Below are 22,982 nucleotides of genomic sequence, written 5' to 3'. Positions count from 1 at the left end.
TCTATGCTTTCTACTAAATCAGTGGACTGGAAAGGTTAGTTTTAGTGTATGAGATTTATGCATCAATATCTGGGTTAGTTTTGTACCCTGTGTATTCAGCTTCTGCTTCAATTAAATCCAAGATCTCTTCCTCTTCAAAATGAAGTCATGAGTTGTATTTCCAGAGAGCAGAAGAGTCATCTTGAATTAACATAAAGGATGTTTAAAAAAGAAGCTTGTTATATCAGTGATATGCCTCACTCATAAAAACACTGGTATTTGAGCCAAACGTTAACTTCGCTTAAGCATTTCGGCCTTGGCTTGTATTTCTCTCTGAAATAAAGGAACAGTCTGTTCTCAGTCATGTTTGATCAAGGTCATGGTCAGTCCGAGGTTACTTTTGGATGCTGTCATATATTTTGTTCCATATCAAAATGTCCTTTAGATTTTCTTTTAACCTTTGACATCTTCATGAGGTCGCTGGACGGTGACGACTGAATTGTGCCTCATTTCATCAGAGTTTGAATAAAAACGGATTTATTTTGTACAAATATAACTCAAATCAAAAAAACAATCTAATGTTTATGAACACAAAAGATGATGTGTATAAACGATGATGATTTAAGAAACATTACTCAGTGGTGGATAAATAACTGCAGCCATTGTCCAATCATCTCATCCTATTTCATACTGGAAAGCGAGATCAAAAGTCAAGTCAAGTCAAGTCATCCTCATTTATAAAGCGCTTTTAACAATGTAGATTGTTTCAAAGCAGCTTTACAGAGATAAACATATAATTTAAGGTAACAGAGATTGGTTTAGTTTTATAGTAGTTCTTGAAAAATGTTTTTTCCAGCTAAAGTTAGTTTTGATTGATTCACTTCGTCTAAATGATCATTTGTTATTAAATTAGGGGCCGCTAAGACGACACCGTTCTCTCTAAACAGACTTTAAACGCGAACCTGTGATAGACGCTGATGGCGTTCACATGCGCATTAAGAATTGATTCTATAGTTATGTGCGTTTGAATATATGTGCGCAGGTTTGTAATTCCTTACAAACCATGCCTAAACAAACTACTTGTCTTGTCTATAAATTTTGATGCAGAATTTTATTTTATCTTATCAATTTGGGTAGGTACGCGAACCAAAAAAATCCACAACGCTTTATCTGTAGAGTGGTATAGGGATCCTCCATAGGGAGAGGCTAGTTGGCACTTCAGCACTGCATTGTCATCGGGTCCAGGCGAAAGTCCTTCGTTAGATCTGGAAACGGCCTGGATCCGGCAGGCTGCGGGAAAACCTCGGGATAAACAAAGACACTAAAATTAGCGTAGATGCCATTCTTCTTATGATGTAACGAGTACATCAGGATTTAAGGGAAATGTTCCCAGTTCCGGCTGACTTAATCTAAGCAGCCTATTATTGATTTATAGAATTCGATAGAGTGTTATGTGAATGCTAGGTCAAAGAGATGTGTTTTTAGTCTAGCTTTGAACTGACAGACTGTGTCTGCTTCCCGGACAATGTTAGGGAGATTGTTCCAAAGTTTTGGTGCTAAATAGGAAAAGGATCTACCACCAGCAGTCGATTTAGATATTCTAGGTATTATCAACTGGCCAGAACTTTGAGATCGCAATAGACGTGAAGAACTATAATGCTTTAAGAGCTCGCTCAAGTGGAGTTAAACCATTTAGTGCTTTGTAAGTAATCAGCAATATTTTAAAATTTATACGATGTTTAATAGGGAGCCAATGCAGTGTTGACAGAACCGGGCTAATATGGTCGTACTTCCTGGTTCTGGTAAGAACTCTAGCGGCTGCGTTTTGAACTAGCTGTAGTTTGTTTAAGCGTGCAGGGCAACCACCCAGTAGAGCATTACAATAATCTAGCCTTGATGTCATGAACGCATGAACTAGTTGTTCCGCATTTGTCAATGAGAGCATATGACGTAATTTAGATATATTTTTAAGATGGAAAAATGTGGTTTTACAGACACTAGACACGTGACTTTCAAATGAAAGATTGGTATCAAAGAGCACACCCAGGTTCCTAACTGACGACGAAGACTTAACAGAGCAGCCATCAAGTGTTAGACGGTATTCTAGGTTATTACGTGTGGAAGTTTTTTGTCCAATAATTAGAATCTCTGTTTTTTCAGAATTTAGTAGTAGGAAATTAGTAGTCATCCAATTTTTTATATCAACTATGCATTCCGATAATTTTGTGAATTGGTGAGTTTCGTTAGGTTTGGAAGAAATATAGAGCTGAGTATCATCAGCATAACAGTGAAATCTAATTCCATGTTTCCTAATGATATCTCCTAAAGGTAGCATGTACAGAGTGAACAGCAGCGGTCCTAGTACTGAGCCTTGTGGTACGCCATACTGAACTTGTGATCGATAAGACATCTCTTCATTTACTGCTACAAACTGATAGCTGTCAGATAAATATGATTTAAACCATGCTAATGCAATTCCACTAATGCCAACATAGTTTTCTAGTCTATTTAAGAGAATGTTGTGGTCAATGGTGTGAAATGCAGCACTAAGATCAAGTAACACTAATAGAGAGATACAACCACGATCTGATGATAAGAGCAAATCATTTGTGACTCTAATGAGAGCTGTCTCAGTGCTATGGTGCGGTCTAAATCCTGACTGGAAATCCTCGCAGATATCATTTCCTTCAAGAAAGGAAGTTGTGAGGATACTGCCTTTTCTAGTATCTTTGACAGAAAAGGTAGATTTGAGATCGGCCTGTAATTGACTAATTCTGTAGGATCAAGTTTTTTTAACAAGTGGTTTAATCATAGCCAGCTTAAAGGTTTTTGGTACGTATCCTAGAGACAAAGACGAATTAACGATATTGAGAAGAGGATCTATGACTTCTGGAAGCATCTCTTTCAATAGTTTAGTCGGTATAGGGTCTAACATACATGTTGTTGATTTAGATGAATTAACGAGTTTGCAAAATTCTTCCTCTCCTATGGCAGTGAATGGTACAAAAGATAATTTAATAGGCCTACATGGTAAATGCAAACTATTAATAAACAAACTAATGCAAGATTCGGACCTGAACACTATTGTGAATCCAGTCCTGCAGTTCTTGAACAACCTTAATACATATATTTTTTATTAATTATACATTTTCTTTAAATGTCTTCTAATTGAAACAATAACAAATGTTAAATAAAAGGGGAAAAATCTTTATTTTCAAGAGGAACTCACAACCTCAAAGAAGAGGACTCTAAAATAACTGATTAGAGAACATCAATCTGCATGTTAATGCAAATGCGAACTAATGAACCTATAAAGAATACAAAATGTAGGAGAGAGTGAGACAGAGAAACATATCATGTATCATAGCTAAGATTTAAAACATTTAACAAGGTATTCGGCTTCGGGCACATCGCTACTGATTGTGATTGGTCAATAAAGCTATGATGAGTTAAAATAGTTATTTGTATCCATTTAAATGTTAGAATTAATCTAAAATGTAACTTTAATATTTACTTTTAATTTAAAACATTGTTTTTCCCAAACATGCCTACTAAGTGCATGCCTTTGAGTATTTCAGTGTGTTGTACTTTAAGGGGTGGCAATGTTTGCAGATGTTTGTGACCGGCACGTTCCCCCATTAAAGTTAATTAGCACCATTGTCCCGTGTGTGTAGGAATCAGTGTTTCTGTTTGCAGAGCTCAGAAGATATCCTAATCTAGTCTTGGGTCCTAAAACACCTTGCGCAACTAGTTTCTCCCTCCCTCTCAAGCCCTGCGTACACTACACTTATCTATTTAACAAAACAAAGTCACATGCTTATAGAGAGGCCTATTACATGCTTTGTTTTGTCTTAAGCTAATCGAAGATAGTCTAGTCATTTACGCACAACCCACTAAGCACGGTTGTGTACATTATTCCTTCTTCTCATTTTAGAAATGACAATTGCGTGTACACTGACAATTTCCCCAAAATATATATTTTACACAGTTTAATGTATAGCTAAACAATTAATGGTACAATTATAAAATAGCACCATTAAAGGTTCGAATTCAGAAACCCTTGTTATTAGCGACACCGGTGGCTGTTAAGTGAACTGCAGCCAGCATTACCGCTCGTGCTTGAACTCGTGCACACGAGACTGAGCATAATTCAGTGCCCTGATATCAGCCCAGGCTCATAGGAAAAACATACCTGTGGCAACATTTCTCCAAAATCAAAAAGCAAATGTGACAATTGCTGAAGCAACCAATGCCATTTTACCTTGATTCTAGAAGTCTTTGACCTCTTTTGTCGTGACTCGTGTTTTACTGAACTCCGCATTCAAATATCAGAAAAGCCAAACACATGGAGCTGGTTAGTGATGCAAACTCCAAAATATATTCGTTTACAAATCATGCACTGTGGTAAAATGTGTTTTGAGGTTATATTACAAGGAGCCGCTTGAAAATAAATCTTTATTTATCCATAATCTGCCCCTGTAATCAAAATTGTGTGTGAAAAGGATTTAAAGTGCTTGCTGTTTTACTGCCTCCAGTGTTCATTTCTGTTTGAAACTGCAGTGATAGGCTATGTATGTATTGGTATGTATTTTGCGTTTTTCCAATGAGCCTGTGTTGCCCGATATAGCTCTTTTTCGTTCTTCGCTAAGAAGTAAAAACAAGTTGGAAATACCTTTTCTTTTCAGCAATATACTGTTAACGAACATCCTGAGTTTAGAGTTTGTGGAGCTGGAAGTAGGACTACGGTTCCCAGCATCTTCCTGTTTGTGTTTTCCTGTTTACTTTAGTTTGTAGCCAATTAAAACATTTAATAATGCATCTTAACTACGTGTCTTATGTTTTTGAGCAAAGTGGAATTAAATGAAACATCAGAAAATTAATAATTAAATAATTGCAATTAAGTTTTTGCTTAATTTGCTTAAAACAACAACAACAACCATTATTACATTTACGTCTAAATTCGTTCAACCGAATCATGTTGCACATTCCATAAATAATTTGCTTTCCTTTCATGCTAATCAGAAGCTGGACCTATAACTTTAAAACTCAAAAAATAAAAATAAATTCTTTAGTCCTGACTTGAGAAACCAGGACTGGTGCCCCCTCAAAAAAGGTGCATGATACCCCAATGCGTATGCCTTAGCGAGCACTACTATTTAAAATAAAAAAGTGCCTGTTTACAAATGAATGAGTGTCCCCTGGTCTTTTGTCCGCAGACTCTGGCTCTTCATGCGGTCGCTGAAGCTCTTTGATCGCTTGCTACTGAATTATTATCACTGCCAGCCATTCGTTGCTCTCTGTCATTAGTCAGAGACTGCTCTGTTTTAACCAGGAACTCTCTGACACTACTTTATTCTCTCATCTAAACTACCTTTTTCATTTTAGGAGAGAGGAGGTGTGTGAAATTCATCTCAAGTGTCTGAAGTTTGTGAGGCTGTTGATGTTTTCTTGCACGTGTGTTTGCATGGGTCTCAGGGGGAACTGTGGTTATGTGTCATACACCAGTAATGGTTCATGATGGCTGGATCATCTCCTCCAAAACCACCATGATTTAACTGAAACCTCTGCATGCAACATGCTTTATATAGTCGCCATCTGGTTCTCTGTCCCGATAATCATAATTTAACATGCTTTTTTCTTCTAGTCTTCTCTTAGGTTTTGGACATTTCTGAAGTGGGTGTAAGTTATTTTTGAAATGGACAAGGTATAGGCTTTTTTTCCATTTCTCTACATATTTGGTCTTGTAAATTGTTCCCTCTTTGACAATGCCTGTAATACAGTAGGGCTTGTGCTTTGTCAGTACTTTCAAGCACATTTGTATCTTATAATTTCTGCAGTATCTGGTGTGTCTATGTATGTGTATTTATTTAATTATTCTTGGGAGGGCAAAATTAATCAAAGTCTATGCAATGTCCTCACTAATATAGTGAAACAAACTTTTGTATGCCTGTGTGTGTGTGTGTGTGTGTGTGTGTGTGTGTGTGTGTGTGTGTGTGTGTGTGTGTGTGTGTGTGTGTGTGTGTGTGTGTGTGTGTGTGTGTGTGTGTGTGTGTGTGTGTGTGTGTGTGTGTGTGTGTGTGTGTGTGTGTGTGCAAGAAATCACAAACAACAATTTTCTCATCTGATTTAGTGTACAACCTTTTAACTTTAATGGTGAAGCAAAGGACAAAATACTGTAGAATAAATTAGATTAAAAAAAATAGCCACAAGCACATTTTTGATTTGTACAACAAAGCAATGCAACATATTGGTAGATTTCCATATATACAGAATAAAAAATATATTTTTTATTCTTAGTCCACTTATTTCAGTGTCAATTATTTTTTTAATAACAAACAAACAAAAACATATACAACATGTCTTTCTTTTATATTTTTTTTCTGAATTTGTATTTTTCTTTTCCATTTTAATAGTATTTTTCTTTAATGACATTTTTTTTTTTGCATTCCCACCAGGAACATACTGAAAAAAAGTAAACGTTTCTCAGTCCAAATGTAACACAACAGTTCCCTTTTTCTTTTCTTTTTCTTTTCTTTTCTTTTCTTTTTCAAATTGCTTCATTTTATTTTCTCCAACATTGCACAGAGGTAAAATATTTTATGTTGGGAAGCGGAAATATTATCATCTGCAAAACAAAAGCAGTTGTTGTTGTTTTTTTGTATCACAGAAGATCCTTTTAATATTTGGTGAAAATTTTTTTAAATGTCTAAATAATAGTAATTCATCTCCCAAGTCATTAAATATCAATGCTGCACATTCACTTGTGTAACAATTCATAATTAAAAACAAACTTTAAAAGGTTGGTTTAAGTGCTGTATTAACCATTTCGATGGCCAGTCAGGCATGAACTGTGCAGCAGTGCAAAAGCACACACAGGAGTGAGCCGCTGTGGGACACTGAGACACCGTTTTTAAGGTTTGCTAACCTGGACATCTTTGTAGGGAGAACAAAGCAACCTTCTGAAAGACATATTGGTATCTTCTGAACAACTGTTCGTAGACAGCCTAATATGGTAGGCAATGCTAAACTAAATTCTTTGGTGTTGAGTAAAAATCCAAAACACTATTTTGTAAAATGCATGTGTATACATGGTCCTCTGATGTAGTGCTTGTCATCTCTGCCTTCGCCTCAAACCTCCCTGTTTATTTTTAACAATCTCATTTATTAGACTCATGCTATGTAGGTACGCCTGTTCTGAAGTGCTTCTAGTCTTTCTCTATAAACATATTTGTATATGTGGCTACGCTGATCAAAATGTTGATATAGTGCAAAACTGTAAACGTTTTAACGTCTCATTTTAAAATAACAAAAAATGTACAGAAATCAAAACAAAATAATAACATTATCAACAATAGTCAGAATAATTAGAATAATAATATAGAGAAATGTTTGGTTCCAGCAGCCCGTCAAACTTCTTTCAAGTATCTCTCAACAACACACACGAACAGACATGCACACATACGAATACGAATACTCCCATAGGCAGACTGTACATACACACACTTTTGTACACGGACACACACGACAAACATATAACATACGTACAAGGTATAAAAAGTCAACAAATGTTAACTTTTTTTTTTAGTGTGTAAAAGTAAATAGTTAAGAAACAAAACAACACCTTGATGAAAAATATATCATAATACTTGACAAGTTGCATAGTTTTGAGATTTTCTTTTTCAGGCACCTCATCTACGTGATCTCTCTTCCTGCAGCGCATGTTCACACTGCAAAATAGGCCGCATAAATACTCTCTGACCTTGCTCCCTTTGCTTGTAACAAAAATATATTATATTTCTTTTCTCTTTTTGAAAGTGCCACAGAGATTACTCTGAGTTACAGATACCCATTGTAACGTGATACCCATTGGATTCTAAGATGACCACGCACAAGTGGTCGAGAGAAAGAGAGGCCTGTCTACGTGAGAGTTTGTCTTGAGGCAGTGAGATAGAGATAGAGGAGCCCTCCTCTCCTCCCTCTACATCTCTTCTTTTTCATTCGCTTTGGGGCTGAAGTTCTTGCCCCTACCACCCAACCTTGCTGCGCTGTCTCTCCCTTCCTACCCTTCCTCTTCTCGCAGCTGTCTTACGAGCAGCCGCATTCTTCAACAATCATGTTCTGGATGTCCTTTTTGACGATTTTCTGCTCCTCGTTGTAGTAGAGCATGGACATGGCTCGCAGACGAGTCGGGACGCAACAGGACTTGATGTTGGTGAAGGGACTGTACCCTCGCATGCGGTAGTGGTTGATGACCGTGGAGTGGAAGGACAGCGAGTTGCCGGTGATGCTCGCGACATGGCTGGGACAGTCGCCTTCGCAGTAGTTGGCATGATACCCTGAGGGTGCGATGATCCAGTCGTTCCAGCCGATGTCTTTGAAATTTACATAAAATTGCCGCTTGCAGCAGACTCGTACTTTGCCGTCACATTCAAGACCTCTTTTGCGACGTCTCCTTTGGGACAGATCGTCCATCTGTCGCACCACGGCCATGAGGAACGGTCGATGGGATTGCTCTCGTTCGCCGCCTCCCGGAGTCACGAGTACTGGTGTGGCCCGGGCATCGGCACACAGCGGGCAGGAGATGCGCAGACTCAGCGTGCTTCCCCCATTCTGCAGCAACGCCTGAACACTGGCCGACACTGGAAATGTATGCCAGCCGCTACGGCGCGTGTCCAGAGATTTCTCTGCCAGAACCTTCTCCCCCTTTCCCTGTTGCTGGAGCAGCCGGATGGTGACGTTAGCACGGGTGCGGTTGCCCTTTGGCAGTCGCAGAAAGAGCCAGACGTTGGCTTGCTCCACTAAAGACATCTCACCGCCTTCCTTGGAGATGAGAAAGTTGACAAAGCCTGGAGCTTCACCTGTGGGACAGGAAGAGAAAGAAACATCGGAGATTAGTCAAATGTGCTGATCTTTTGCTATTGTACTGGCATTTCACTCTAGCTTGAGGCTCTGGTTGACTTTGGATAAAGCCAAAGCAGACCTGACATTGGGAGTGGTGGCATCAGTGGAACAGTTTAGCTTTGTGCCAACAGTGACCAGTTTTTCAAGGTTTCCGCAAAACAATCTCCTTCTGTTTCGTGCGACTATTAATAAAGTGCAAAGAAGCATGCAGTCATGCATCCTTTTCCTGCACGTCAAATGCATATGTGAATCAGCCGTTCCTATACGCACACTCACAAACAAACACTCCCTCCCATTTGGTTCTTCCTGTACCACCTTGGAATTGAAATAATTGAGGGTTTCAACAAGACTTTAAACCAACTTCATCACCTCTCCTGGTAGTTAGCTAAGCAATTAAGAGTCTGCTCGCCTGGAACAAGATTTTGTTGAACGTAATGGCCATGACAACATACAGCATGCAGCTGGAAGCAGTGATGTGGCATGTGGCTTGCTGTCTCATTGGATTGTAAAAGACTATTCCCTCTGGCTTTGATTCCCAGTGTGTTACAGAGGCAAGGCCTCTGGAAAATTTCAGTTCATGGATCATTTGGGAGCTTCTAAACAAATCCTCTCAATTTACTGACTCAACCCGTTTTTAAGCCACTATACCTTTGTTGGGACATTATTACTGGCTGGTCTAGCTTACTGTTGCTTACTTATACTGAAGCTGAGTTCTTGTAAAAGTGGCCACCTACCAAAGGTTTAGAATACACAATGATTTTTGCATGTCATGGCTGATAATAAGTAATCCTCTTGCAACAAGTATTAAGCAATATACTCCATCTATCACCTACCACAACATATTTACAGGGCTGCGACGTAATAACAAGCTACAAGTGTCAAGCTACAAGTGTGTATGTGTGCGAGAGTGTATTTAAGGATCCCTGGCCCAAACCCATCTGTCCAAACACAGCCGAGCTTCACAAATGCAGGCTTTTTTTTCCCCAGTAGTGGCTAATGCATTGTTTCCCTTTTAATCTGCACCCAGTGAAAGAATCAAGTATCATCAGTATTTGCTAAGCTGAGTAAACCCCTTCAACTGCCCCTCCAGAGACGAGGCCCAGGTCCAAAGAAGAACGATCACTACCGGAGCTTCGCAACTCTGCATGCTTCTGAATATATTTGCCAGAAAGCAAAGAGAAATTTTGAAATTTGAAGAGAAAGACTAAAGAGCCATGCGGTAATCCCTCAACAATAAACACCAATTTTACCGCAAGGGCAGAGTTTGCACAGCTGTCCTGCACACAAAGATGGAGAATAACATTTACACATTCCTCCCCTCCCCCTTTCCCTGTCTTCAAAAGGGGCGGGTGGCTGAAGTATAGAATCACCTGGGAACTTAAGTGTATTTGTTGGGGGGACTGGGGGATGTCCACTCCTCTTTAAACATGGCTTTAGTTAATGTGTTCTGTAATCCCCTTTTCTATCTGGTTTACCTTAGGGGGAATCAGCCTCTTTCATCTCCTTGTTGGCCTCCTGTCATATTGTATAGCTTGCACTGCCCCAGTGCTTGAAGCTAAAAGAATGCTTTTGCAGCAAAGAACTCCACAACCTGAAAGGTTGTTCAAACACGCCTCTTTGGATGAAGTTGTTTTGTACTCCTCCTGGTTAACTGTTATAGAACGCACTATTTATCTTTGGCTAATTTGTTGACAATGCTGATTAAAGGCAACAGTTTTTCCGCACAGAGCACACATGCTAGTTCAAAAAGTACAGCGCTAACAGGTGCTTAATGGATCAAGTGGAACGAAGCATCCATTCACATAACAAAACAAAAGAGAGCGTGATGTATATTCTCTTGGACTTACTGACAACTTGGCAACAGTTATTGTTTCAAGGCCAGGACTCACGTTAAATATCAGAAGGGAACGATTCTAGGTGCTAACATAAAAACACTTCCCGGATCCCTTCGGGAATTAAAGATTCTTGGCCCATGTTCTTCTTTGACCCAACAAGATATTAAATTAGAAATAAAAGTCTGAGGGTGGAAATATGACTCTTTTAATGGCGTGTGGGAGTGAATGATTTGAGTTCCTCGCCTGTTATGCAACATATTTCAAACACAGTCCCGTCAGCAGCAAGAATGGATTTTACAGACTAAACTCTGCACTAGATTGAGCACACTGTGAGCTATAATATCATAAGATATTCATTTTTTTCAAACAATTGTCAGTCATCATCTGAATAATTATCGCTTGCTACTATAATGCATTTAAAGAGAGGCTTAAAACAGTTAAAAATATCAGGAATTTTACATAAGGTTGGATACTAAACCAAATAAAAATGGTCCATAATGAATGCAGCTGAGGTGTTCCAAGAGAAAATATACAACAGAGACCAATACTAAAATCATAAAACGTCTCGGTTACGTATGTAACCCTAGTTCCCTGATAGGGAACGAGACGCTGCGTCAAACGCTGCGGGAACGCCCCTGCGTTGTGCGTCATGAAGCACGTATGGAATCAGCCCAATGGAGAGATGAAACGTCATAGGCGGGTGACGTCATCGACCAGGAAACTATAAAGCACCCCAAAAACACAAGCGCATTAGCTTCTGATAGGCTTGAAGGAAGCGCTAACGGGAGTGCCGGGAGTATGGCGGAGCGACGCAGCGTCTCGTTCCCTATCAGGGAACTAGGGTTACATACGTAACCGAGACGTTCCCTTTCAAGGGAACTTCGAGCTGCGTCAAACGCTGCGGGAACGCGAATACCCACGTCGCCATAGGACCAAATGACCGTCATGTGAGACTAGCGCACAGAGGACGAGAGCACCTGTGCCCCAGGGGTAGAGCTTAAGTCTAGGTCATAGAACTTAATAAAAGTATGCGGTGAAGACCATCCAGCCGCATCACAAACATCACTCAGGGAAACCCCCGACAAAAGAGCTTTAGAAGCAGCCATACTCCTGGTAGAGTGAGCTCGGACAACCAAAGGTGAAGGCTGGCCAGCCGACTCATAAGCAAGTGAGATAGCCTCAACCACCCACTTGCTCATTCTCTGTTTAGACGCCGGACACCCTTTCCTGGGTGGCCCGAAACATACAAAAAGTTGTTCTGATTTCCTCCACAGGGCAGCTCTGTGGACATAAGCGTCTAATGCCCTAACAGGGCAGAGTGAATTAAGTTTCTCCTGGTCCGATGACATAAATGGAGGAGGACAGAAAGCCTGCAGAACCGTAGGTCTAACAATATTAGTAGGAACCTTAGGAACGTAACCTGGTCTAGGATGCAGAAAAGCTTTAACCATGCCAGGTGCAAATTCCAGGCACGAGGGTGAAACCGACAGAGCCTGCAAATCTCCGATTCTTTTTAGTGAAGAGATAGCAAGCAAAAAGATAGTCTTAAAAGTGAGAAACTTCTCGGGAACTTCTTCGATAGGTTCAAAAGGAGCTAGGGAAAGACCTTCTAATACAATGGCCAGATCCCAAGTCGGCACCCTCGTACGAACTGCTGGCCTCAGCCTCAAAGTGCCACGGAGGAAACGAGTTATAAGCGGGTGTCTCCCAAGAGAAACTCCACTGAAAGGGACGTGGTAAGCAGCTAGTGCCGCCACATACACCTTTAGTGTGGAGGGGGATAACCCTGTGGAGAAGCGCTCCTGCAGGAATTCCAGCACTGCACCCACTGGGCAGTTAACTGGGTCCTGCAGGTGTTCTCCACACCAAGAAGTGAAAAGTTTCCACTTCAAGGCATAAAGCTTCCTCGTGGATGGAGCTCTGGAGTTAAGAATGGTCTCAACAACCTCGGTTGAGAGACCGGAGTCTATGAGCTGGGCCCCCTCAGAGGCCAAGCCCACAGTTTCCACAATTCTGGGCGGGGGTGAAGTATCGTGCCCCCCGCCTGGGAGAGTAGATCCCTCCTGACCGGGAGCTCCAAAGGAGAACCGTCCAGGAGAGAAATCAGGTCCGCAAACCATACTCGGGCCGGCCAGAACGGGGCTACTAGTAGTAGACTGACCCCGTCCCGGCGGACCCTCTCCAGAACTCCTGGTAACAGAGCAATCGGGGGAAAGGCGTACAGACGTGACCTCGGCCACGGCTGCACCATAGCATCCAACCCCAGGGGGGCTGGAAGAGTGATGGAGAACCACCGATGACAATGAGTGGTCTCCTTGGAAGCGAATAGGTCCACCTCGGCGCGACCGAAACTCAACCAAAGGAGCTCCACCACCTCGGGGTGGAGTCTCCATTCCCCTGGCCTCGGCCCCTGCCTCGACAGGGAGTCTGCTACCACATTCAAATACCCAGGGAGATACATTGCTCTCAGAGATAGTAGCTTCCCTTGGGACCACAGGAGGATCTGACGGGCCAACTTGTAAAGCCGGCGAGACCGCAGGCCCCCCTGATGATTTATATAAGAGACCACCGACGTGTTGTCTGATTGAACTAACACATGATGGCCTCTCAGGTCTGTTAGGAAGTGTTTCAGAGCCTGAAACACAGCCAACATCTCTAGACAATTTATGTGCCACGAAAGATGATGATCCTGCCACAGACCTTGGGCTGGGCGACCACTCATGACCGCCCCCCACCCTGTGAGGGAAGCATCCGTCGTTAGCGTTATGCGACGACAAAGAGCCCCCAGCACAGGACCTTTGGATAGGAACCAAGTTTCTCTCCACATGACCAGAGCACGAAGGCAGCGCCGCGTGACTTTGAACGTGCGGAGCGGATTTCCCCTCGGGGAGAATCCCTTGGTCCTGAGCCACCACTGTAGCGGTCTCATGTACAACAGGCCGCAAGGTATAACGTTGGACGCTGCTGCCATCAGACCCAACAGTCTCTGAAACTGCTTGACAGTGAGTAGCTGGCCTAGCTTCACTTGTTTCACAGCTGAGAGAATCGAAGCGATGCGGGTCGGAGAGAGTCGCGCCCGCATCGATACCGAATCCCAAACGACACCCAGAAAAGTGGTCTTCTGGGAAGGAGATAATACACTTTTCTTTGCGTTCAGCCTCAACCCCAACTTTCTGATATGAGCGAGGACGACATCTCGATGCCGAACCGCCATCTGCTCGGTCTGAGCTAAAATCAACCAATCGTCGATGTAATTGAGAATACGAATGCCCTGAAGCCTCAGAGGCACTAGTGCTGCATCCATGCATTTCGTGAAAGTGCGGGGAGATAAAGCTAGGCCAAACGGAAGAACCCTGTACTGGTACGCCTCGCCCCCGAAGGCGAACCTCAGGAACTTCCTGTGTTGTGGAAGGATGGACACATGGAAGTATGCGTCCTTCAGATCTATCGTGACAAACCAGTCCTCGGACCTGATTTGAGACACGATCTGCTTGATAGTGAGCATCTTGAATTTTAGCTTCCCTACCGAGCGATTCAATATGCGCAGGTCTAAAATTGGACGCAACCCCCCATCCTTCTTTGGAACGATGAAATATCGGCTGTAATAACCTGACTCCAAACTGGGAGGAGGAACCCGTTCTATAGCCTCTTTTTGAAGGAGCGTTTTCACCTCTTGTTCCAATACCAGAGCCTGCTCGGGGCCCACCACTGTGTGCAGAACCCCTCTGAATTTTGGTGGACGACACCTGAACTGGATAGCATAACCCTTTTCTACTGTCTGCAGGACCCAATGAGATATTTTTGGAAGGCTTTTCCACTCTGCCAGAAATTCTACTAAGGGTACCAGCCTCTCGAGACTGGCCTCTGGTGTAACTTGAGCAGCAGACGCAGCGCCCTGTAACGGCGCACCGGCAGGGAACAACTGGTCTGACCGCTCTGAGACCCTCCTCAGAGGGAGCGAGCGTCCCTCGGGAAAGCGCTCGCTGGGATCGTCTGTGCCCCGGCATAAAGGCGGGGTTGGCAGAACGAGCCCCTGAGGGCACCGAGGAGGAATGGGCACCGTAAAAAGAGGTGAACACCTTTCCGCCTCGGTGGGGACCACCCTCAGCATCCTGAACGGCTTGGCGTCAGGACTTCTTCTTAGCCGAAGCCTTCTTAGCCAATATAACTGTCCTCAGATCAGTTCTACTGGGAGAAGGCTTCGGCTGAGAGTGTCGCGGCTGAGCCCACTGTCCAGCAGGGGGAGCACGAGACGCGACACTCTGCCTCTGCTGCGCTCTATGTGATGAGCTCGAAGACGGCCGGGGCTGCTCCCGCCCAGCAGCCCCAGGGACATGAACTTTAAGGGGAAGAAACTTTTTAAAAGCTGCAGTTTGTTTCTTTTCTTCTTGGAATTTATCGATAACTGAATTCACAGCATCACCAAACAACCCCATGGGAGAAAGAGGAGCATCTAAAAGAAAAGCTTTTTCTCTCTCTTTAATATTAGTCTGATTTAACCACAAATGTCTTTCTGCGGCCACCAGAGCTGCCATAGAACGACCCATTAATTTGGCCGATTCTCTGGTGGCACGCAGGGATAAATCAGCAGCCTGACGCAGTTCGCGAACTACGTCAGTACTGACCTCCTCACTCTCACTCATGTCCCTTAGCAGATCAGCCTGGTATGCCTGCAAGATTGACATAGTATGCAGACATGACGCAGCCTGACCTGCTGCCGAATATGCTTTACCCACCAAAGCCGAAGTGTTTCTTAAAGGCTTGGTGGGTAATGCCGGTGCCTTAAAAGATGATGCTGCTTCGGGGGAGAGATGGCTCGCAAGCGTCTCTTCCACACGAGGCAACGCACCATAACCATGAGCCTTGGCTCCCATAATATTAGCGTATGTTGAAGTCTGGGGACTAAACACTCTATATGACACCGGTTTTCTCCATGATTTCGACACCTCGGTGTGGAGATCATGGAAAAACGGCAGGCACCGGCGTGGAGGCTGCACACGTGACGGCAAAAATCTCTCATCCAACTTTGATTTAGAAACAGACTCCTGTCTAGTCACTGGCCATTCAATATTAAGTTTTTCAACAGCTCTTGTTAACACCTCCATAAGCTCATCACTCTCAGGAGTGTGGGGTGGCGAATCCTCCACATCTCCCTCAACACTAACAACATCAAGTTCCTCAGAACTGGATAGCATTGGTGCCTCAGCCCGAGCGGAAGAAACCGCAGCGCGTGCTTCCGAACCCGGGACTGAGGCACTGGATCTCACAGGTGAAGGGAGAGATAAGGCAGAGCCCGTCTCAAACCCCGCTGTGAGATCCATCTGCGATCCCCACGATAAGCGCCGCCGCTCTGCCTCGGCAGAAGCGGGACCCGAACCGCGGGGAGCGCGCACCGAACCGCTCTCCTCAAAGAGCGACCGGCGGGAGCGGAGCGTCCTTAACGGCAAACGCTCGCAATGCTCACAGTCTGCTCCCTCGAGAGCAAACTGGGCATGCTGAACTCCCAAACAAACAACACAAAGATCATGTGTATCCCCGCTCGTTAAATAACGCGAGCAGGGAGGAACACACTTTCTAAACTGCTGTTCGTCCGCCATAATCTCTCAATATATATATATATAGGGATAAATTGTTTGTGTGGTGCAGGGTATGTAAGACAGACAATATCACACAGGGACAGATTCACATGTAGCACGACTGAAAGCACAGAAGCTAATGCGCTTGTGTTTTTGGGGTGCTTTATAGTTTCCTGGTCGATGACGTCACCCGCCTATGACGTTTCATCTCTCCATTGGGCTGATTCCATACGTGCTTCATGACGCACAACGCAGGGGCGTTCCCGCAGCGTTTGACGCAGCTCGAAGTTCCCTTGAAAGGGAACATCCATTGACTTCATAATGTCACTAAATAGACCACAAACCACTCGAATTCCTTTTAGTGTACAGCATGTTTCTGCAACAGCATTCATGGCCTTTTCTAAATCCAGCAATGAGAAGCAAACAAACAAAAAGTGCAATTAAAGCCTATTTCCAAACCATAACACTGTAGAGTCTTGTATACATTCTCAGGCGAGGGTCCTTAACACTGGCTAGCCGTTTCATGATACCACACCTTGTGCTGTAAAGGCCAAGCATGCCTGTTATGTTCTTCCCCAAATGGCGTTGTAGCCTCTTTATCTGGCCCTCATCACCCACAGGCATTTCAGGCACCAACAGTGGGCCTGATTTACTGCCCCCATCTAAGTCAGGCACCCCATCTAGCGGCAAAGAATCACCAGCTTCAGCCAGCACAGCTCCCATGGAACCAGGAGGGTAAGAAGGAGAGTTACGACTGCCAAACCCCCCCCCCCCCCCCTGCCCCCCACCCACCCACTAACCTTTGTTGTACATGGCCTCAAGGCCATGCTGAATAACTGAAAGACATGGACTTTCAATATGAGTGGAGAGCCAGACAATCTAAGGGGACAATCTAGGTTGAAAGTTGCAATTCATATTTTACATAGTTCATAGTTCATCATTGTTTATCTGATTGATTTTTCAGTATTCAAGGTTGAGATGCTTGCTACCATTCTGCCAAGCATGCGTCTGCAAGTACTAACCCACTCTCACAAACAGGTTTGGATGATGCATCAGCTGTCAGAGTAATAAATGAGCACAGTTGGCATGATGCTGCAGCATCCTTTCTTCATTACAGTACTTTACCTTGAAGCCAAGAAAGCTTTAAGTAGCATATTAGAAAATGTCGTGAGCAGTGAAGTATCCTGCAACCTAAGAAAGTGTTTTTTTGACAACACTAATGCCAAGGGATCCTCGGCTAACAAGGAGGCTTTCTAATGTGGTACTCGAATCTGGATAGTGTTTAAAGGAGAAACTTTGTGGCTTTGTAATATGTAAGGTTTGGTGAGCTGGTCATGTAGCCCCAAAATAAGAAAAATATACTTTGGAATTAGGCTATTTTATTCCCATTGCCTTGATATGGAGATTCTTTATATTCATATTTAAGGAAAGATAACCCAGCTGTCAGGAAGTTAGCTTGTCTTTTCTGCAAATAAATCAATATTTGATCTAGCAAAAATAACTGCTTGCATGAAAAATTGTGACGTCTTCTTTTCTTTGATGTGACCATTATTGCAGCGAGTGCAGAAACTAGGGGTTTTCCAGTGATTAATTACTTTGCAAGTAGGAGGAGATCAAAACAAGGAAAATAAGTAAATATTGAGTCATTGTTTCAGAACATGTCAAGCTTTGCATATGCAACCTGCATGCCTGAATGACATCAAAAAAGGCCAAACACTGACTCAACGCCCACACACATTCACTTCATCCACAGTGATATCATCGACGTGCCTTCTGTTTGAAGATCCTGCACATGGCTTCAGAGGAATTCAACAACCACTTTAAAGAATAGTCAACAGTTTTGTATATTATATTTATAAGTCTCTGCATTAGTCAAATCATTTTATTTTGTTTGGAAGCAAAGGCTATCCTTCCTACAACTTTTAATGGAAAAGTAACTTTTGGAGAACGCTTGGCAGAATTTTATCAATGACCTCTGTTGCAATCTCAAAATTTATTAGTGACATGGTAGGAAAGAGCAAATTCTCTAGATATGGTTGCTTTAAAAAGCATTTGTTCGTCTTTTTATTAGGTAGAAATGCTGTTATTTCTCACCCTTTACTACTGCCTGAAAGTCTGCAGACTAAAAGTGTTTGCAGTCATGCACATACACAAGCACTGATTGCACATGGCTTCAGGCTACACATATAAATCGAGTGCAATCAGTCTTACCATGTAGCATTCGTTCAATCAGCATGCTGTATGTTAGAGATAATGGTTTAAGCAACTATATGTCCTACTATAGAAACAGTATGCCTCAGATTCTGTAGTCCTTGAATCTGCAAACTGATATCTTTATCAAGGTGGTTTCATAAACAGCACTTAAAAGAACAACAGCCACTTACAAAGAAGACTGGAACTATAAACTACCAAGAGACATTTAATTCTATTAAAGATTCTTAAGGTAATATTGTCATAGAACGAATTCTGTGTCTAGTTGCATTGCCAGGCACAAACACTGATTATTATTATTACATCTTATTATTATTAAAATATATTTCAACATATGATCATTAAGAAATGTATTTTCATAAAATATCCCATAGCTTTATAAGATGGCAACTATGAGAGCAGATCCTTGGAAAAGATTCCAGACAGATAGTGTAGAAGTCTAAGACGTACATCATACACATAATTACAGTTGTCTAAACAACCCACTTAACACAACATTACAATAATGCAGTGCAGCAACATGTGTCTTAAAAATCATACCAGTATGAAATAAACACCATGAAGAACTATGCATTATAGTATTTAGTAAGTCAATATAATTACAGTTATGTCTCTGCTTGTGATGCAAAGCCCAAAAATAATACCTGGTGCCACATTGCAGACTAAATGATGCTTGGACACCAACTATAAATTATATTGAAATATTTAGCTACATATATATATATATATATATATATATATATATATATATATATATATATATATATATATATATATATATATATATATATATATATATATGTGTGTGTATGTGTCCGTGTGTGTGTGTGTGTGTGTGTGTTCTAGTCTAGTTAAGCAGTGTGAGTAAGAAATGTGCAGTAACAAATTCAGTAAGAACTTTATAATTAAAGGAAAAAAAATAGCCTGTGCAAAGGGGGGGGGGGGGGGGCGGGGGGTATCACTGTAAATGTGTTCTGTTAGCCTATTTGCATGTGTCTGCAGTAATTTCCCCTTGTGGTGGATTTGGAGAACAGTTATATTTTGGAGACTTTTGAAAGCAGATCAGATGCAACCGAACGAGGTATTTCGCGCCAGACGTGAGAATGGAATTTGAGCGGGAATCCTCAGGAGCTTAACGATTATCGCGAGGTTTCTGGTCAATAACACTGTGATGGTTTGGAGGAAGAAGGTGACTAAATGTTCTGTAAACTTAGGATTTACATTTATTCGAAACCAAAGCCCGAAAGTGGCTTAAGTTAAAAGATAAGAGGAAATGACGTGTCTTTGATGCATTTTGGTTTGCTCAGGTTTTATTTGACTTATAAATATTAATTCGCACAGTCGCACACTCTAACTTCAATTATGCAAAGACTCCACCCACTACTAATAAGACCATCAAATTATCTAGTTTGTAGCCTACTATTTGCTTTCATGATGAGCATGAGGTAAATATTTATTAATGTGTGTTTCTTTAGTTCCTCTGAAATGTCAAATTTGAGTGCAAGAGGTAAACATGACATTGAAAAGTATATCCACAGAAATTGAGCTATGATGTGTTTGGCTTGTTCCATTTCAAGTCAGTAATCTGACATTTTGCAATGTGAGCAAATAAATGAGAGCTTGCGATCCTGATTTATTCATTCAGCCTGAGGGGCTGTCCGTCTCCCTCTCAGTCAATACATCAAGAGCCTATTGAAAACAAATATATGTGTCTAACATTTAGGGAAAAATACTTGCTCTAACAGTCCACATAATAAAAGTTTGATATAGTTTTGATTACTAACAGATTTAGCTCTGTTTCATAACTAGGTTTTTGTCATCACTTAAGCATGATCTGAATTTGTTTTATAATGTGACAAGCTGAAGTCTGGCACCAGAAGATTATCAGGGAATGGTTCTCATAAACAGAGTTCTCACGGTCATAAAAAAATCACGTACATATCAGGGAATTTAAAAAATGTGGATTTCCCAAATGATCTTAAAATATCACAAACATTTCCAGAGTGAATATAAATATTCTAATTGTAAACATGTCATTGATTAGAGCATTGCTCTTTGTAAATGCAGTCTCTATAAATTGATTTTGGAAAATACTTTTGCAGTATTCATGAATGGCTGGGGTGGGGGAAGTCACGCAAATTCATTGGTCAAAAATGTGAGGAACCTTGCATGAAGAATGTCCTTGTTGTGGTGGAAAAATACAGTTTTAAGACTCAAATAGAGTGCTTATTTCATGCAACATCTATATTTACTCTAGTTTACTTCATGCCAACATTTTAAAATGGAATAAAACTGAATTCACATAATATCATTCTGAATATAATCATTCTCTCCACAAGGTTGCAGCAGTGTTAAAGTCTCAGCTCTCTGAAATCATGAAACATTCATCTTTTCAGGCAAGCAATCCAAATGCTCCGTTTGCTGCTTTTTAGGTCTGACACATCTGTTGAGAGCTCCTGCAGGACGCCGTGGCTCGGTGTCACTCGTGACCCGTTTGAGCTGTATGACTCAAAGAAGAACCCAATCTTTCCTCACATCATGGGCTTGACAGCACCTTTGAACAGCTCTCACTGCTGCCGACAATACTCTTTCAACTGCCTTTGAAACCCGACACAAAGGCAGTAACTGAACAGCCTTCTATTTCTCACAATACGGAGAAGCCTTTTTTATTCCTCTGTGTTAAGATTTTTATTTATCTCTCTCAGTCACATAGGGAAGCCACGTACATATGAGTCTGTCAGTCCCGAGGGAAGAGCTCCTGTGCAGAGCTTACGGCTGAAGCCTGGGGGGCCTTTCAGATAATTACTGATTCTCTAAAGCAGCAGGAGGTTTGCAGGAACCTCGAGAGGGGGGAGTGAATTTGCCGCAGCGTAGTCCCGGCTGACTTTGTGCGTTGGCAACAGGTTCCCCTGAACTCTTCAAACTGGTGATATTAAATTGAACAGCTTTATAAAACCACATCCCATGAGGGAGGACCCCTGACCGATTTACTTCAAAGTATTAATGACTAAAGTCTCCCTCAAGACATTTGAACACTGACACTAACCCTTTCCCTGAACTCTTCAAACTGGTGATATTAAGTTGAACAGCTTTGTTCATCCCCATCCCATGAGTTGATTTACTTTAAAGTATTTAAGGACTAAAAGTCTCCCTCAAGACATTAAAAATTCGGACTCACCGGCTTCAGCAAATGTGATGATCTCGGTCTGTTCTGCCTGTTCGGTCTCTGGACGGTTGCTGGCCTCGTCCTCTATCAGAACACTGCCGTCCTTGGCCACGCGTCCCACGTGTACCTTGCGGATGGCATTGAGGAGCGCAGCGCGAGGAACCGGGTGTGTGATGTTAGGGCGTTCTTGCAGGTGCAGCATGTTAAGTATGTGTCTCTTCACAGCCTCGACCACGTCTTGCTGGGCTCCCTCGTCCTCACCTTTCCGAAGCCGTGCCAGCGCACAGGAGGGGCAGTCCGTGGCGGATGCCTGTTCAGATGTTGCCACGCTCCCTTTAGTGACCATGGCATCGGTGTGGATGAGCAGCAGGAAGATCCCGCTCAGCAAAGGGAGAATTGACATCCTTAAATGAGAGGTGTCAGGTGTCTGCTAAATGAAAAAAACTTACTTTCAAAGTTTCTTTCAAAGTGAGACAAGAATCCGTCCAGTCGCCGATAAAGCTGTAAAGTCTGTCTGCCTGTGGTTGAGATTAATCTGACAGGGACAAAAAAGTGAGCTAAACTACTAAGGGAGGAAAAAGTGAGGAAAAAGTGTAATCCTTGCTGGTGAGTTGTGAGAAGAGATGCTGGTTAAAAGGCAGGAATAGTTCTGTCAGTGGATTTCTCCCTCTCCAGGTCCTTGGGAAGTTTGTATGGGATGGGCAGTCGGCTTCTGGATGTGCCCCAGGGAAGCAGTGCGCTCGTAAGAGGTCTGGGACTGCTCACTGTGCAGGAGTTGAATGATTTTGTTGAAGTGGGCTGGACTCTCTCGCTGGCTCTTGCTCCCCTGTCTCTCTGTTTCTACTTCTTCTCCTCTCTCTTACACAGTAATTATACTTCCCTCCCTCCCTCCCCTCTTCCTTGCTCCCTCCCTCCCACTCTTTACGTTATTTTTCTAATTGTTCTATTTGTAGGGCAGAGTAACTTCCCCCTGCAGGGTTTACAAAACCACGTAGTGGAATTTGCTTCAGACAGAGACATGACAAGTGATTTGCTGTTAAGTTTCTGCTGTGATGTTTCCCTCCCCTTTAGGTTCATTCATTTGTAAGTTTTCCCAGTTTTTTAAATGTAAGACACTTCTTTATTCTAAAATATGTATATATTTTAATAGCTGGTTGAAAAAATGCAGGTCTGGCAAGTAATCAAACTGAGGTATTTTGAAGTACTTGAGAGATGTGCAGTGACATAGCAGTTCCTCGTAAAATGTAGTAGCCAATTCTGGTCAACTGGAGATTGCCAGTGGTAATTTTCAGAGAATTACATATTATTTTCTCA

General features: G+C 42.3%; 2 protein-coding genes across 2 annotated transcripts in view; both read right to left on the bottom strand.

Moving 5' to 3' along the window:
• LOC143751565 (uncharacterized) overlaps positions 1–22,982 on the bottom strand; it is a 166,543-nt gene that overhangs the window by 37,970 nt on the left and 105,591 nt on the right. The window lies entirely within an intron of this gene.
• inhbaa (inhibin subunit beta Aa) lies at positions 6,395–22,515 on the bottom strand. Its single transcript, XM_077244098.1, has 2 exons — positions 21,681–22,515; positions 6,395–8,837 (listed from the first exon to the last, which is right to left on the bottom strand). Exons 1-2 carry the CDS (start codon positions 22,069–22,071, stop codon positions 8,065–8,067), a joined length of 1,164 nt encoding a protein of 387 aa, XP_077100213.1. The 5' UTR covers positions 22,072–22,515; the 3' UTR covers positions 6,395–8,064.

The sequence above is a fragment of the Siphateles boraxobius genome, unplaced genomic scaffold (genome assembly GCF_051911475.1).
Source record: "Siphateles boraxobius isolate OS27281-9 unplaced genomic scaffold, OSU_SipBor_1 26, whole genome shotgun sequence".
Lineage (NCBI taxonomy): Eukaryota > Metazoa > Chordata > Actinopteri > Cypriniformes > Leuciscidae > Siphateles > Siphateles boraxobius.
This window is presented reverse-complemented; position numbering and strand designations above follow the sequence as displayed.

Excerpts from the sequence above, each read along its gene's own strand:
- inhbaa (XM_077244098.1), bottom strand. The coding sequence starts at position 22,071 with ATGTCAATTCTCCCTTTGCTGAGCGGGATCTTCCTGCTGCTCATCCAC. Across the intron at positions 8,838-21,680 it reads CATCACATTTGCTGAAGCCG|GTGAAGCTCCAGGCTTTGTC; the intron begins GTGAGTCCGAAT and ends CCTGTCCCACAG.